Genomic DNA, 18,987 nt, shown 5'->3' with positions numbered 1-18,987 from the left:
ACACTTATAAAAGCAAAATGCAAAAAATAAAAATGTCATCAACCAAGAGTACATTAAGAAATACAAACATGTGGGAAAAATAATTGTTAAGCTAGTGATTATTTTCAGTCAAAGAGAATAAACATTCATTTGCTCAAATGAAGCCAACTGTAAGATATGACATTGCTGATTTGTAGGAAGAGGTATTTTAATTTGATGATGTTTTAATATTTCTCTTTTATCAGAATATTTTAGCCATAAAGAGAAAAGGGTTCTGACCAACAGATTAAATTATTTTAGCAAAGCATCACATCTGTAATATTATTTTGCTTCTGCAATATTTCAGTTTGAATAAAACATTTGAATGAGAACATGGACCAGAAGAATGAAACCTCAACTGATTTCATCCTCTTGGGACTCTTTCCCTGGTTCAAACATCCCTACCTCCTCATTATAATCATCCTCCTTATCTACACTATTGCCTTTTATGGAAACTCCATACTTATTCTCCTCATCTGGCTAGACTCCCATCTCCACACCCCTATGTACTTCCTGCTCAGTCAACTCTCCCTAATTGACCTGGCTTACATCTCCAGCACAGTTCCCAAAATTGCTGCCAACTATTTTACAGGGAAGAAAAACATTTCCTATTTTGCCTGTGCTACTCAACTCTTCTTTTTTCTCACTCTTGGCCTTGCTGAGTGTATCTTACTGACTCTCATGGCCTATGACCGCTACGTGGCTGTCTGTAACCCCCTGAAATACACAGTCCTCATGAACCCCAAGGTCTGTCTCCAGATGGCTGCTGCAACCTGGATTGGGGGAGCCCTTGCAGCACTTGTACACACCATCTACCCAATGAATTTCCCTATATGTGGTTCCAGGGAGATTAATCATTACTTTTGTGAGATGCCAGCCATCCTGAGAATGTCTTGTATGGATATATCAGCCTATGAGATGGTGAAATTTCTGTCAACCATTGTATTTCTCCTGGTTCCATTTATTCTCATCCTGACCTCCTACACTCTCATCTTCCTTACTGTTGTCAGGATGAACTCTTGCAAGGGCAGAAGCAAAGCCCTGGCCACTTGCTCCTCCCACCTGACAGTGGTCAGTCTCTACTTTGGACAGGCCATCTTCATCTACATGACACCCACCTCATCCCACACACCTGAGCAAGACCAGATTGGAACTGTGCTTGGTACTATAGTGACCCCCATGCTCAACCCACTCATCTATAGCCTGAGGAACAGAGAAGTGGTGGGAGCTCTGAGGAAGTGTGTGGGAAGGTGTTGCAATAGAGAAAATGTCATATTCTAAAATGTCACTGTCAGAAATGTCACATCTTCAATATGAAACCTATTCATGATCAGTAGATTGTCATACTGTAACATCATAAAAGAGCAGAATGGTATTAGGATATGTGCATATTGACATTTGCTCTATTGAGATGGAGTTGTTTTTAGTTTCACACTGTTAACATCAGTTAAATATAACTTTAATGTGTTAGTTATCTTTGGATTTGGGGTGAAATTACATGAGTTTTGACAATAACCTCTGTGCAAAGAAATGATCCATCCTCATGAGCAGCTTAAGTTTATTGATTCACATGGTCCAAAACTGTCATCCTATAATTAACATCTTGATAGATGTTTCTTCTTTTAAAATCATTTTTACAGAAAATGCTCTCATTCATCAATTCATTTTCTATGGCCTCAACTGAATCTCTCCTCTCCAAAAGATCAAATATCCCTATTCCATGAAATATTCCTATATAACCCTTCATTTCTCCAATCTCCTACTTTTACTCATATATATTTTATAGTTTATTCTACATAATTTATTCAATTGTATTATGCACCCTTCTAAATTAAAAAAATATATATAAATAGCCTTATGTGAATAGAAACAATGAGGTGAATTTAGGATCTTTTTTAAGGAATCAGATAAGAATTATAATTTTTTTCTTTTTTCCTACTAATTTTCATCATTTTTCCTTCTTCATTACTACATTACCATTTATATTTTTCAAGCAAATGTAATAGCTCAATTTTATAATTTTATAATTCTATTCAGTGAGGATTTTGAGGATATATTTAAAATAATTACAATTAACTTAATTTTTATGATTATGTGATCTTTCCAATAAAAGAGTAAAAATTTTAAATTATACAATTTATAAAATCATAAATCTCTTCCATAGGTCATGGTTAAATTTTCTTCTTATTATTGACATCATCATTGTCATCACAATCATGTTTTCTTGAAAACACTTATTACTTTAATAATTTAAAATCAGACATTATTTTATTTATTAAACATTTTGTATTAATTTAAATTATATAAATTAAATTAGTTTATCAAATTTTTTTTTCTTTTTTTTTTTTTTTGTCTTTTTGCTATTTCTTTGGGCCACTCCCCGCGGCATATGGAGGTTCCGAGGCTAGGGGTCGAATCGGAGCTGTAGCCACCGGCCTACGCCAGAGCCACAGCAACTGGGGATCTGAGCTGCGTCTGCAACCTACACCACAGCTCACAGCAACGCTGGATCGTTAACCCACTGAGCAAGGGCAGGGACTGAACCCGCAACCTCATGGTTCCTAGTCAGATTCGTTAACCACTGCGCCACGATGGGAACTCCTAGTTTATCAAATATTATGCTATGTTTAAGATACTATTTTTCAAAAAATATGACAGATAGAATTAGAAAGCAAATAAGACTTGCTTATCTCATTCCTTTCCCCTTTTCCCAACACACATCAATTTCCTGGATTCATGCACAACATGCCTTAGGATGCTTACATGTTTTTACAATTATGTCCTTGATGACTAGTAATTATATCCCAGGTTACATGCACAAGACAAGGTGAATTTTACTAAGTAGTAATAATTTAAATTATGTAATAACATGCATTATACTTATAAATAATTATAAAAATATTGATTTAGTAGAAAGTATCTCAAGTTAGAAAGATGTGATAGTCACACTGCTTTATATTAAATAATAATAAACCTAAACATAACTAATAACTAATATCTCAAATCTGTACAAAATGTTTTAAAGAATTTTACGTTTCCTTAAAAATATCCAAATAACACAATTTCTGATACTGTAATTTACAGTTTTAGAATACTCATTTAAGTCTATTTCATAGAATTCCATTCTCTGGTGAAATTTTACTTCTTTCAATTTTATTCTATCTATTGTCCATTTTTTTGTAGTATGTACCATTGGAATTTTTATGTTCTTATTTCCTTACTTCAATATTTAGCACACCTGTGACTTGGCTTTCAAAGTCTCTTTTTTTTCTTACCTTAGAGAAAATGCTTTCAAATTTTCACTATTGAGTATAATGTTAGCCATGGGCATATCGTATATGGCCTTTATGATGTTGAGGTACACCCACACTGTGGGGGATTTTTATCATGAGCTGATGTTGAATTCTGTCAAAAGCTTTTTCTGCACCTATAGAGATGATATATTTATTCAATTTTTAATATGATATATCGCATTGACTTGAAGATATTGAAACATCCTTGCATCCCTGGGATAAATCCCACTTGACCATGGTGTATGATACTTTTAATGTATTGTTGTACCCAGATTGCTAATATATTGTTAAGGATTTTTGTGTCTATGTTCACTAGTGCTCTTGTCCTGAATTTTTTTGTTTTTGTTTTTGGTGGGGATGTATCATTATCTGCTTTTGGTATCAGAGTTATGTTGGCCTCTTAGAGTGCGTCTGGAAGTATTTCTTCCTCTTAAATTTTTTGGAATAGTTTGAAAAGGATAGGTATTAATTCTTCTATATCTCATAGAATTAACATGTGAAGCCATCTGGTCCTAGGTTTTGTTCAGAGGGGTTTTTATTATTTTTACATATCAGTTTTATTGCTGGTAATTTATCTGCTCTTATTTTTTATTTCTTCCTGGTTCAGTCTTGAAAAATTGTCCATTTCTTCCTCATGTTATAGGTTGTCCATTTTATTGGATATAATTTTTTGTAGTAATCTCTTATGTCTTTGTATTTCTGTGGTATAAGTTGTAATTTTTTTCCAATTTTGTTAATTTAGTCTCTCTCTTTTTCTTGATGAGCCTGGATAAAGATTTATCGATTTTATCTTTTCACAAAACTAGCTTTTAATTTTATTAATTTCTTATATTTTTATTATTTATCTCGTTTATTTATTTTCTAGTTTCAGCCTCAGCCACAGCATATGGAAGTTCCTGGGCCAGAGTTCAAATCTGAGCTGGAGTTGCAACATATGCCACAGCTTCAGAAATGCTAGATTTTTAACCTACTATGCTGTGCCAGGGACTGAACTGGCACCTCCATAATATGTGTTATGATATTTATTATTGATTTTCTTCTACTAACATTGGTTTTTATTTGTTCTTCTATTTCCGTTAAGTGTAAGGACAGGTTCTTTATTTTTGATTTTTCTTTTTTCCTGTGAAGTAGGCTTGTATCACCATGCAATTCTCACTTAAAACTCTTTTTGCTGCATCCCATAGATTTTAAAACATTGGGTAATTGGTTTTTACTTGTCTCCAGGTATTTTTTTTAAATTCCTTCTCTGATATGTTCAGTGACACAGTTTTTAGTAACATATTGTTCAACATCTGCATGTTTGTTTTTGTTTTGTTTTGTCTTGTTTGCAGGTTTTCTCTTGTAGTTGATTTCTAATTTCATAGCTATATGGTGGGAAGTTGATTAATTTGATTTCAATTTTATTAAATCTACTGAAACTTGTTTTGTGTTCTAACAAGTATCCATCCTAGAGAATGTTCCATGTGAAATTGAAAAGAATGTGTATTGTGCTGCTTTTGGATGAAATTTTTTCCATCTAGATATAGATAGATAGTAGTTACAGCTTATTATTGTATGGATATATATAATATATACATGTAACTATATATATATATATGTGTGTGTGTATATATATATATATATACACACACACACACATATATGAGAAGTCTTTAAGTTGAATTGGCCTAATGTGTCAATTAAAGTCACTGTTTCCTTTTTTGGGAGTACATATATATTTGCAATTTTCGTATCCTCTTCTTAGATTGATCCTTTGATTATTATGTAATGTCCTTTTGCTTGTTATAGTCTTTGTTTTAAAGTACATTTATATGATTATAAATATTGCTACTCCTTCTTCATTTCATTTCCATTTGCAAGGAATACTTTCAGTCTGTGTGTCTTAAAATCTGAAGTGACTCTGTCGTAAGCAGCATATATATGGATATTGTATTTGTATCCATTTACCCAATCTATGTTTTTTGATTTGTGCATTTCATTCATATTTACAGCGATCATTGATAGGTATGTACTATCAATGGCATTGATAGGTATGTACTAAAAATGGCATTTTGTTTGGGGGAACTTATCTTTAATGTTTTTGGATCCCTTTCTCTTGTGCATGTATGTATCCATTATAAATTTCTGGTTTATATTATCTAGAGGTTTATATATAGCAATCTATGTAAATATGTCATTGTTTAAAGTTTCTACTCTCTTAAGTTCAAGTGCATTTTAAAAATCCAGCAATTTCACTCCCCACCTCCCATATTTGATATTTTGACGTCATATTTTATATATTTTGTTTCACATATCCCTTATTTATTGTGAATATAGACTATTTTACTCTTTTTATCTTTTAAATTTCCTATAAATTTTGTATATTGTTGGTTTAATACATTTGCTGTATGTTTTCCTTTATCAACGAGCTTTTTCTTTTCATAATTTTCATGTTCATAGCTGTGTCCTTTTTTTCATTTAAAAAAATCCCTATAATATTTCTTGTAAATCTGCTTTTACTGGTGCTATACTCCTTTAGTTTTGGCTTTTCTTTCTTTTTTTTTTTTTTGTCTTTTTTCTATTTCTTGGGCCGCTCCCACGGCATACGGAGGTTCCCAGGCTAGGGGTTGAATCGGAGCTGTAGCCACTGGCTTACGCCAGAGCCACAGCAATGTGGGATCCAAGCCGCGTCTGCAACCTACACCACAGCTCACAGCAACGCCGGATCATTAACCCACTGAGCAAGGGCAGGGACTGAACCCGCAACCTCATGGTTCCTAGTCGGATTCATTAACCACTGCGCCACGACGGGAACTCCTAGTTTTGGCTTTTCTTTAAAGCATTTGATATTTCCTCCACATCTGAATAAATCCTTGCTGGACAAAATATTCTTGGTTGTAGGATTTTCTCTTTCATCATTTTAAACATATTGTGCCACTCACTTCTGGCCCACAGAATTTCTACTATATGTTATCTGATAGCCTTATGAGATTCCCCTTGTATGTAACTTGTTGATTTTCCTTTGTTACTTTTATTGGTGCTGTTTAAATTACAATGTATCTTGGTTATACTCTCTTTGTGTTGATCCTTTTGGGGAGTCTCTGTGCTTCGTGGACATAGATATCTGTTTTGAAGATTAGGGAAATTTCCAGGTATTATATCTTCAAATATTTTCTCCCTGCCCATTTCTCTCTCTCCAACTTCTGGAACCACTATAAAATGAGTGTTAGGTGTCTCTGAGGTCTCTTAAACTGCCCTCATTTTTAATTTTTTTATTATAGCTGATTTACAAAGTTCTGTCAATTTCTGCTCTACAGTGAATTGACACAGTTATGTGTGTGTGTGTGTATAATTTTTCTCACATTATCCTCTATCATGTTCCATCACAAATGATTGTATATAGCTCCCTGCACTATATTCATTTTTTACTTTTTTTTCTGTTCAGCTTATGTGATTTCCACTACTCTCTATTCCAGCTAGCTGATCCACTCCTCTATATTAGTCTACTGTTTATCTCTTCTAGTGTATTTCTTTAAAATTTTGATTATTGTATTCTTCAGCTCTCTTCAGCCCTTTTTTGTATTCCCTAACTCTTTGTTAAAGTTCCACTGTGTTCATCATTCTTTTCCCAAGTTTTTTGAGCATATCATAATCATTATCTTAAAACTCTTTATTAGGTAGCTTATCTCAAACTCGGTTATTCTAGTGGGATTTAATATTGTTCCTTCATTCAAATCATATTCCTGTCACCTAATTTTGCCCAATTCACTATTTTATTTCTATGTATTTGTTTTCATTTCCTTATCTTGACAAAGTAGGCTTTTGTAGGAGACATCTTAGAGTGCCAACAATGTACTCCTCCCTGCTCAGCTACAGGAGAACCCCCTATGTTAGCTTCATGTGTCCTTTTGACTACTACTGACTTTTTGGGCAGTCTTGTAGTTGTGGCTATCCCCTGGTCCTGTTGGTTGCCAGGTCCTGTCTTCTATGGGAGATACAGGCTGCTGATAGATGGGGCTGGGTCACAAGACAGCTGGCTTTGGTCCCCAGGATGTCACAGGGCAATATTGCCCCACTTGTGGGTGGAGTCATTTTTGTTGTGGTGGTTTTTTGACTATGGTTCCTGGATGTAATATCAACTTGCTTATGGGTAAGGCAGGTCCTTTACATGGCTAGCTGTAGGGTCCAGGGAATTCCAAAGGTGGTACTCGTCCTCTGGTGAGTGGATATGGATCTCAGGGTGGCTAGCTTGTGGCTCCAATATGCCTCAGATCTAGGTTGCCTCCAGGTGGGTAGAAATGCAGCCTTGGTTGGTCCCAGATTTGCTGTTGACCTGCTGATGGCAGGTCTGAGACCCAGGGTGTTCTGGGATAGTGCCAGCTCACTGGAGTCTGGACCCAGTCCTGAGATATCTGCCTGTTGGGCCCTAGAAGTCCTCGATTTAGTGTTCTGGCCCCCTGGTAGGTGGGCAGGACTGAGGCCAAATTATCATGAGGGCTGATGCTTGCCCATTGTTCTCAGAGCTAGTGATTCTCTTCTCAGGACTAGTGCTGTTCCTCTGGTTAGTAGAGCCATGTATCTGTGATTCTATCAGCAGGGTCCTAGGTGTCCCAGGGCTAGTGATGGTGCATTGGTGTACACGGCCATGCCTTATGCCATCTGGTGGATCAGACCATGTTGCAGGGTAGCTGGGGCTTTGTGTGTACTAAGTACTGGTAGGTGGGGCTCCATCTACACCCAGCTACTTTCTTGTAACGAGGGATCCCAGAACTAATGCCAACAGGCTGGTGGGCAGGGCCAGGTTTCATTGCTAAAAATCTAGAGGGAAGATTCCAAAATGGCATTTGCTAATCCAACAACCACATGGTAAAACATACTCCCCAAAATAACTGCCACCAGTGACATGTACCCAGGGTTCTAGCTGCCTCCTGCCTCTTTGGAAAGCTCTCTAAGTTCAGCTGTTGGGTCTGACCAAGGCTTTTTTCAAATTACTGTCTCTTCCCTAGGTTCCAGAATGTGTGAGATTCTGCATGAGCCCTTTTAGAGTGGCACCTCTATTTTCCACAGTCCTCTGGCTCTTCCAAAAAAAAGCATCATTTATATCAAAGCCCAGGCTAGAGGGTTCAATGTGGGGCTCACACCCCTAAGTTGTTGAGAGGAATCTCTGTAATTGTAATTATTCTCCAATTTGTGGGTCATGCTTATGGTGGTATGGGTCCTATTTATACCACATCTCCATTCTTCCTAACCATCTCATTGTGGTTCCTTCTTTATATATTTTATTATAGGATATCTTTTTTCTATTAGTCTTCTGGTCTTTCTCATCTATATTTGGTCTGTAGAGATATAATTCTGAAATGCTCATAGGAGGAGGTGAGTTCAGGCTCTTCCTACTTTGACATTTTAGCTACCTATCAATGATCACTTTTCCTTGAGTCCTGTGTATGTTCTATCTCTTTTCATTTAATTCTGCATATGTTGTTTGGTCCCAATCTGGGAGCATGTTTCATATAATAATTTTATTACCATATTTATTAATTTTCTACTAATGTTATTGTAACTTATTCTTTTATGTCAAGGCCTCAATTTAATACTTTGTTTTAAAACTCTCTCTTAACCTGCATTTTTCACAAGTAGCAAAAATTTATTTGGAATGCTTAATATTCTCCCTGAAAACACCTTTAGCTTGATGGTCAAGTTTTTTAAGTGTAGTTCCTGTTTTTCATGTTACTGCATTCTAAGTTTTGTTCATCACTACATAATGAGTTCACTTTCTTCCCACTTCCAATAGCATTTTCCTTGTATTTTTTAGATCATAACTAAAAATTTCCTTCAGGCCCTTTGAATTGGCATTAATATTTTTCTCAAGATTTTTTTAAAGTTTTAAACAACAGTTTCCTAGAGGCTTTACAGCTTCTTCTCATCACTCAATCCAAGAGATAATGAAAGATGTCTTTTTTCACCATCATCCCACTTTTAGTACCAAAATCTATTGCTGTCAAACCACCAAAAAATGATAAATTAAAACATTAATTTTATTTGCTCACAAATACTATATTTTGGCAGAGTCCAAGAAGCATGGCTCATTTCTTTCCCACATGTCAGATGAGACAACTATAACTGGGAACTAGGAGAATCACTTTCAAGATGGCTTATTTACATGCTAGAATGTTGGTCCTGGCTATTGACTTAAAGCTTAGTTGGACCTGAGGAATAGGAGCTTTAGTTCCTTTTCCAAAATGTGGAAAAAAGGGAATCCTTGTGCACTATTGGTGAAATAGTAAAGTGGTAGAGCCACTATGGAAAAAACTATGGATCCCTCAAGAAATTAAAACTATAACTAATATATGATCCACCAATTCATCTTCTGGGAATATATCCAAAGTAAAACAACAACAACAACAACAACAACAAAAAACCATTAACTTAAAAAATATATATATGCACCCTCACATTCATAGTAACATTATTCACAATAACCAAGCCATTGGGGAAAAAATGTGTCCATTGACGGATAAAGAAAGAAAGAGAGAATGAAAGAGGGAAATAAATAAATAAATAAATGGAAAATTTGCCATTTGTGATATGGACAGACCTTGAGGGAATTATTATAAGCAAAATAAAATAATATCATTTTACTTCCATGTGAAATCTAAAAACAAGTCATAGAAACACAGATCAGATTTGTGATTTCCAGAGACAAAGGGTAGGGGAAGGGAAAAATGGGTGAATGAGTTCAAAAAGTACAAAATCCCAGTTATAAAATAAGTTCTGGGGATAATGTACAACATGATGACTATAATTAACAACACTGTATTTTATATTTGAAATTAACCAAAAAATTTTAAAAGTTCTTTTCTCAAGGAAAAAATGTAACTATATGATGTGATGAGTGTTAACTAAACTTAGTTATAATCATTTTGCAGTATACATATATATCAAATAATTATACTGTAAACCTTAAGCATACAATGTTAATGCATATTATATTTTAAGAAAACTAGAAAAAATGCAAATTAGAAAACAAATGTAATTTGTGAGTTATTGTGACTAAGTGCCCATTAACCATATTCAATTAACACATTTAGATAATCTATGATTATTTCAGATGATCGAAAACTGAAATCAAAATAACTCAACAGTTAAATAAGCATTATAAATATGTTGTACAAAGAATAATTTAGGACTCAAATATTTTCTTTAAACAGTAACCCAGTTTTCAAGGCAAAACGCATTGGAAAAAATTTCCTCTTCCCTATTTACATAAAATACAATCTTTATAATCTACTAGGTTTTATGTACTCTGCTCTCTGTGTATTTCCAAGCATGATTCTGTTTCATGGTGTCTGTATGATACTCATAAGTATTCCTGTCATCTGGTACGGGTTTTTAACTCTTGGCATAGATACAGGTGATTAAGATCATGAGAAGTTATTTGAAGTCTAATTCTCAATTTACTCAGGCATACATATCTGGTTAGAGAACTTCTGCTTTGAAGTCTCCAAAAAACATGATTCTTTATGAAAATCTTAGCTGCTGGAGCCAGGTATTAAGAGTAGTCTGTGTGTGTGAATAAGAAGGACCTAGGGGAGGATGTAACTATGTGTTGATCAGATTTCGAATACTTGTCTACACTTTCTTTCTCTTGTCTTTGTCTTTAAATAAAAATCTTACATATGTATATTCTGTAGACTTTGGTGAATCCTCTCAAATACCTTAACTGGGAAGACTTTGTGAGCAGTATTACTCTAGAAACCAAGGTACAACATATTCTATTTGGTTATATTTATAATTTGGAAAATGTTGGTTTTTATTTCTCCAGAGAGCATATTTTATTATTAAAGAATTAATAGTTTTATCAAGTGTTTACTCTGAACTTCTAAGCTGAGAGAATGCCCCATCCCCATCCATGCCATACCACAGCTCAGGACTAGATTTGAGGTGTCCATGATGGTAAAAGACACAACTGTGGGCTGGCTGTGTATGAATGGAATAGCAGATGCTTATACAAGCAGTGCATTAGATCTCTGTAGGCGTACAAGTACTTTTTACATCTGCACTCCTCTTTTTTTGGGTCAAAGTCCCTAGTTCAGGGAGAAGGAAAACACACACAATTAAAGGGAGCAAAGCCAGCTTGAACCATATCCTCAGGACTTCCACTTCAGCAGTTTGGGAGGAAACCCTGCCCCTGACAGGACAGTGATGGCTGCTGATCTGAAAGGAAGTCCCACCTCATACCCTGTAAAGGATCTGGCTTCTCAATAACCTGCCAATAGGTGGCCATGGTAATGGCCAACACACCCTGAGGAAAGATTTTATTGGTATACACATCAAATCTAGCCCTCCCACCAAAGGCATTGGGCAAACTAATATAGCGATCCCTTATGTAGGGATAGTCCTACATAGGAATACTGCTCTAAGAAAACAATAGGTAACTGTTTCACCTAAATTCATGGAGACATAAAAAGTTAAGTCAAATAAGAATCAGAAGAACTGCTCTCAATTGAAAGAGAAAACCCTAGAAAATTTTCAAATGTTGGTAACAAAAATGCTAACTAAAATAGGAAAGGGGGGAGTTCCCATAATGACACAGCAGAAATGAGTCCAACTAGGAGCCATGAGCTTGTTGGTTTAATCCCCGGCCTCACTCAGTGGGTTAAGGATCTGGCATTGCCATGAGCTGTGGTGTAGGTTGCAGATGTGGCTTGGATCTGACATTGCTGTGGCTCTGGCATAGGCTGGAGGCCACAGCTCTGATTCAACCCCTAGCCTAGGAACCTCCATATGCCATGGGTGTAGCCCTAAAAAGACAAAAAGACAAAAAAAAAATAATAAAATAAAATAAAATAGGAAAAAGAATTGATCTAAAGATAAATCATTTTACCAAGGAGTTAACAAAGAACAAAAAAGATCCAACTAAAATAGGTCATTCAATATCTGAGTAAAAAGCACTCTAGAAGCAGTGAATAGCAGACTAAGTGACATAAAAGAATGCATAAGCTATATGTAAGGTAGAGTAATAGAAATCATCCAATCAGAATAGAAGATGGAAAAATAAATTTTAAAAAGTAACATGCAAAATACATAGGATAATATTAATGTGCCAACAATCACAGCTTGGGGGTTGCAGAAGAAGAGAAAGAGAAGGGTATTTAAAATATAATTGAAGAAATTGTAGCTGAAAACTTACCCAGCCTAAAGAAGGAAATAGATATCCATGATATCTACATGATAGATATCCACATGAATGAAGCACAGAGAACCCCCAACAAAATGAGCACAAATACTCACACCAAGACAAGGCATAATTAATGCGGGAAAGAGAAATAGAGAAAAATCTAAAGGCAAAAAGAGAAAAACAGCAAGATATATGCAAGGAAATTCCCATAACGTTATCAACTATTTTATTTGAAGAAATTTTCAGGCTAGAAGGAAGTGGCATGATGTCTTTAAAGTGATAAAAGAAAAAACAAAACCTATAACCTTGAAAAATCTACTCAGCAAAATTATCATTAGAATAGAAGAAGAAATGGTGTTTCTTTAGAGAAATCAGCTGATAACCTTATTGGGGTGACCTTATAATTAACTCTTTGTTTTTCCCTTGCTGTCTTTAGAATCCTCTCTTTAACTTTTGCCATTTTTATTATAAAATGTCTTTGTATATGCTATATCTTGATTCCATCCTCTTTAGAAAGGAAAATTTTCAGCCATTATTTCTTCAAATATATTTTCAATCCCCTTTTCTTTTTCTTCTTCTTCTGAAATCCCTATTATGCATAGATTGGCCCAATTTATATTATCCTATAGATCTCATATTGCTTTCGTGGTTTTTTTCATTTGGTTTTTGGTCTACAGTCCTGATTAGATGATGTATATTTTTCTGTATTCCAAGTCACTAATTCATTTAAAAAAACAAGCAACCTAATTGAAAAATTTTTAAAAGACCTGAATGGACATTTCTGCAAAGAAAACAGATGGCCAATAGGCACATGAAAAAAAATGCTTAACACCACTAATTATTACATAAATGCAAACCAAAACTACAATGAGGTACCACTCCACACCAGTTAGAACTGCCATCATTGGTAAGTCAACAAATAGCAAATGCTGCAGAAGGTGTGGAGAAAAGGGAACACTCCTACACTATGGTGGGAATGTAAATTGGTATAATCACTATAGAAAACATTATGGAGGTACCTCAGAAAACTAAATATAGAACTACTGTATGACCAAGCAATCCCACTCCTGGGTGTACATCCAGACAAACTTTCACTGAAAAATATACATGCGCCCCTATGTTCATTGAAGCACTATACACAATAGCAAAGACATGGAAACAAACTAAATGTCCACTGACAGATCAATGGATAAAGAAGATGTGGTACATATACATGATATAATTCTACTCAGCCATAAAGAAATAAAAGTATTCCTTTTATTAGGGAATAATTTTTAAAAAGAAATAAAGTATTCCTCAGACAAGTAAAAACTAGAAGAATCCAGCAATACTAACCCTACCAAAAAAAATATTAAAGGGTCTTTTCTAAATGGAAAAAAAATAAGAATCTATAGGAAAGAAAAAAGATTGCAATAGAAAAGGCAAAGGCGTACTAAGAATTGAAGATCAGTAATCTAGTACACTGATTAAAAGATAAAAATTAAAATATAAAACTGTAAAGAGATAAGTATAAATATATAAAAATCTTACCAAAAAATACAAAATATGGGGGAAAGGAGTAAAAATGTATATCTTTTCAGAATGTGTTTGAACTTAAACGACTATTAGTTTAAATCAAGTAGATATAATTATGAGTCACATATATGAACCCCATGGTAACCACAAATAAAAAACCTAAAATATATACACACTAAACAAAAAGGGAGGAACCCAAGAATACTACAAAAGAAAATCATCAAACCACAAGGAGAGAAACAAAGAGGGGGAGATGGGGGGGACTACAAAAACATCAGGAAAACAAGTAATAAAGTGGCAATAAGTACATACTTATCGATATTTACTTTAAATATCAATTGACTAAATGCTCTTATCAAAAAAAATAGGTTGGCTTATTGGATTCAAAAAAAAAAAAAGCAAGACCATTCAATATACTGCCTATAAGCAACACACTTCAGGAACAAAACTACACAGACTGAAAGAGAGGGATGGAAATGGAATTTCATGCAAATACTCCTTCAAGGCAAAACATTTTAAAACAAAAATTAGAGGTAAAGACAATTAAGGGAATTTATAATGATACAAAAATCAATAAAAGAAAAGGATATATACCCATTAACACATATACACAATATAGAAACTCCTATATATATTAATCAAATATTAACCAACATAAAGGGAGAAATTTACAATAATACAGTTACAGTATGGGACTTTAACACTCCACTGACATCAAAGGACATATCATCCAGACAAACAATCAATAAGGCAACAGTGATCATGAATAACAAATACATCACTTGAATTAACTTGTTTTTGGCAACACTCTACACTCAAAAAAGAACAACACACATTCTTTTCAAACGTACATGGAGCATTCTCCAGGATAGATGGCATAGTAGGTCACAAAGTAATCCTCAAACAAATTTAAGAGGATAGAAATTATATCAAGCATCTTTTCCTAACACAATTATATGAAACCAGAAGTCAGCCACAAAAAGATAAATAGGCAAAAGAGTGAACATATTGAGAATAAACAACATGTTGCCAAAAATCCAATGGGACAATGCTGTAATAAAGAAGAAAACATAAAATACCTTTAGAAAATAAAAATGAAAACAAAACCAAACAAAGTCCATAGGATGCAACAAAAGTGTTTATAAGAGGGATGCTTCCTGAAGAAACAAACAAAAATTCAAACTTAAATCCATACCTTAAAGTATTAGAAAAAAACAAACAAAGCCCACAATCAGTAGAAGAAGGAAATAATGGAGATCAGAGAGGAAATAAAACAGAGATTTTAAAACAACAGAAAAGATCAACTAAACCAAGAGATAGTCTTCTGCAAAAATAAACAAAATTAATAAACTTTTAATCAGGCTCATCAAGAAGAAAAGAAAGAGGACTTAAATACACAAAAATACCACAGATATAGAAAATCATAAGGGAATACTATGAACAATTATATGCCAACAAATTGAACAACCTAGAAGAAATAAACAAATTTCTTTGACTACAAAATCTTCAAAGAATGAATCAAGTAAATGCAGACTTTTTTAATTGTTATTTCCCCCAACACACTTTTTTTTCCCCACTATACAACATGGGGACTCAGTTACAAAAACATGTATACATAATTTTTTCTCCTATTGTTGTGCTCCATTTTAAGTATCTAGACATAGTTCTCAGTGCTACACAACAGGATCTCATTGTTAATCCATTACAAAAGCAATAGTATGCATCTGTTACCCAAAGCTCCCACTTCTTCTCCCTCCCCGTGGGCTACCATAAATGTATTCTCCAAGTCAATGATTTTCTTTTCTGTGGAAACGTTCATTTGTGCCTTATATTAGATACCAGATGTGAGTGATATCATATGGTATTTTCTTTCTCTTTCTGACTTATTTCACTCAGTATGAGAGTCTCTATTTCCATCCATGTTGCTACAAATGGCATTATTTTGTTCTTTTTTATGGCTGAGTAGTATTCCATTGTGTACATATATGAGCTGCAATGAATATGTGGGTTTTATATCTTTTTGTAAGGAAAGTTTTGTCCAGATATATGCCTGGGGATGGGACTGCTGTGTCATATGTTAGTTCTATGTATAGATTTCTAAGATACCTCCATAATGTTCACCATAGTGGTTGTACCAGCTTACATTCCTACCAAGAGTTCAGGAAGGTTCTCTTTTCTCCACACCCCCTCCAGCATTTGTTATTTGTGGACTTATTAATGATGGTCATTCTGACTGGTGTGAGGTGCTATCTCGTGGTAGTTTTGATTTGCATTTCTCTAATAATCAGTGATGTTCAGCATTTTTTCACGTACTTGTTAGCCATCTGTATATCTTCCTTGGAGAAATGTCTATTCAGGTCTTTTGCCCATTTTTCAATTGGGTTGTTGGCTTTTTTGCTGTTGATTTGTATGAGTTGCTTCTATACTCTAGAGATTAAGCCCTTGTCAGAAGCAAAAATTCTCAACAAAATTTTCACCAACCAAATCCAACAACATATCAAAAAAATCGTACAACATGACAAGGTGGGATTCATCCCAGATTCACATGGATGGTTCAACATATACAAATCAATCAACATCATACACCACATTAACAAAAGAAAAGTCAAAAACCACAAGATTATTGCAATAAATGCTGAGGAAGCATTTGACAAAGTCCAACATCCCTTCATTATCAAAACCAAATACCATATGACCCAGCAATTCTACTCCTATGTGTATATCCAAAAAAAATAAATAAAACATGAGTTCAGAAAAAAATTCACCCCAAAGTTCACAGCAGCACTATTACAATAGTTAAGATATGGAAGCAACACACATGTTCAAAATATATTTCATTTTGCATAAATGCAAACAACATTGCTAATTATTTTCTTTATAACCCTCTAAAATGCTAAACAAATCAAAATATCTTTAATTTAAAATTTCCATCATGATTTATTCTTTTTCTTTTGTAGAAATATTATAAAACTTTATAAATTATAGTGTTTTTGACAGTTTTGAAACTGTCATTAATCAAATCTTTTTCTATACATATATTCATAATTAAACAGAACAATGCATATTTAAGAAATAATGAATTAATTGTCCTCCCATTATACTGGAAAAATTTAAACAATATAGAAATCAAGTTGTTGGCAAGGATGTGGGGAAATACTAACTCCTAAATTACAGGGAGGAGTGCAAATGGATAAATCACTTTAAAGAGCAATTTAACAATATTTAAGTGAAGTTTTAAAAAGACTGAGAGACACTTTGGTTAAAACAACTGATGTTTTCTCCTTGAACAGGGAAATCAATCCAGACTGTGATCAAGAAAAAACAGTCTGACTTTATTAAATAATAAGCAAATAATACAGTGAGGAAAAAGCACAAATTGCAGTTTAGGAACAGTGAATTTAAATATTTTAGACCTGGGTTAAAACTATCATAAGGTTTTGCAAAAGGCTTGATGTTTCTTGACAAAAGAAAGATTTACCCTAATCAAAAACTTTACAAATGTGTAAAACATGTCAAAGATTTATGATTTGAACAAGAAAATCTTAGTAAAATTTTAAATGGGAGAAGCTTTCTATGAGTGTTCACATTTCTTTGACATTGTTACTAGAACCATGATAATTACCGATAACACAATGATTTATCATTGACATGACAGGCAAAATTTCTTTACCAGTAAGTTTGCAACTTGAAGGAAATATAGTCTTGCTGTTGTTTCGAGAAGGACTTGGCTGCCACCCAGTGGCATCTTGTGGATGCCAACGCTTATAACACAGGAAACAGTTTTGCAATAATTGGCATGTGGTCAATTGATTGCATTTGAAGAAGTCCTGAATTCACCACTTCAAACTGCGATTATTACTGCAAAGTCAATTGCAGCAAAGACAAACAAGTGATGTTGGTTTTGAATAATGGTAAGCTGTCCTTAATTTTCAAAATGCTATCCCAAGTATAGACTAAAATCTTAATGGGGGCTTTTAGACATCATGTTGTCTCTATTAAGGAATTAATTTATTTATACTTTTTTTGGTCTTTTTTTAGGGCCACCCTCATGGAATATGGAAGTTTCCTGGCTAGGGGTTGAATCCGAGCTACAGCTGCCAACCTGCACCACAGCCACATCAATGCCAGATCCAAGGAGCATCTGTGACCTACACTACTACAGCTCATGGCAACACCTGGTCCTTAACCCACTGAGTGAGACTGATGATTGAACCCACATCTTGATGGATACTCATTGGGTTCATTACTACAGAGCCACAATGGGAACTCCTATTTCTACTTTTAATTGGGATGTCTTCAGTTATAGAAGAAGTTGGCAGGTTCAGTGTCTAGTGAAGATGTACTTCCTAGTCCATAGTTGGCCATCTTGCTATGTCCTCACATGAGAGAAAGAATGAGGGAGCTCTCTGGCATCTGTTTTATAAGAGTAATAATTCCATTAACAAGGTTTCCATCCCAATAATCTAATCACCACTACCACCGACCACAAAAAGCCCCATAACCTAATAGCTTCACATTGAAGGCTAGGATTTCAACATATTAATTTGAGGGGTCACAATCAAGCTACCAGTAGCAGGTATAAAGGTAGAAAGTTGGAACTTTGCCAATTTACTATCAACTGGTTTTAAGAAGTGCATTAATTGAGTTTAACCACTTTGAAACAACAGAAATTATTTTTTTCAGTTTTAAATCTTTTTTGATTGAGTTAATGTGGCAACTTAAATTCATATGGTTTTCTTATAGGAATGGAAAAAGTTCCTCCTGCTGGAAAATACATTTGTGAATGCTTCTGAGGTCTATTCTCGTCACCTTCTACATAGTTGTTTTACACCTTGACATTTAGGTGTTCTGTTTAGAGACTGTTTTCCCAGGACTTTCTGAAGAGTCCCCACCACATCCTTGTTTCTCAGTCTGTAGATCATGGGATTTCATATGTGTATGAGGATAATGCAAAATATAGACACAGGCTGCTCCAGCTGAGGAGAATGAGATGAACCAGGTATC

General features: G+C 34.4%; 1 protein-coding gene across 1 annotated transcript; it reads left to right on the top strand.

Annotated features, from left to right (window-relative positions):
• On the top strand, window positions 352-1,299 carry LOC110259581 (olfactory receptor 2T27-like). The gene has a single exon (XM_021085064.1). The coding sequence runs from the start codon at window positions 352-354 to the stop codon at window positions 1,297-1,299; it is 948 nt and encodes a 315-aa protein (XP_020940723.1).

The sequence above is a fragment of the Sus scrofa genome, chromosome 2, assembly GCF_000003025.6.
Source record: "Sus scrofa isolate TJ Tabasco breed Duroc chromosome 2, Sscrofa11.1, whole genome shotgun sequence".
In the NCBI taxonomy this organism is placed as follows: Eukaryota; Metazoa; Chordata; class Mammalia; order Artiodactyla; family Suidae; genus Sus; species Sus scrofa.
This window is presented reverse-complemented; position numbering and strand designations above follow the sequence as displayed.

Excerpts from the sequence above, each read along its gene's own strand:
- LOC110259581 (XM_021085064.1), top strand. The coding sequence starts at position 352 with ATGGACCAGAAGAATGAAACCTCAACTGATTTCATCCTCTTGGGACTC.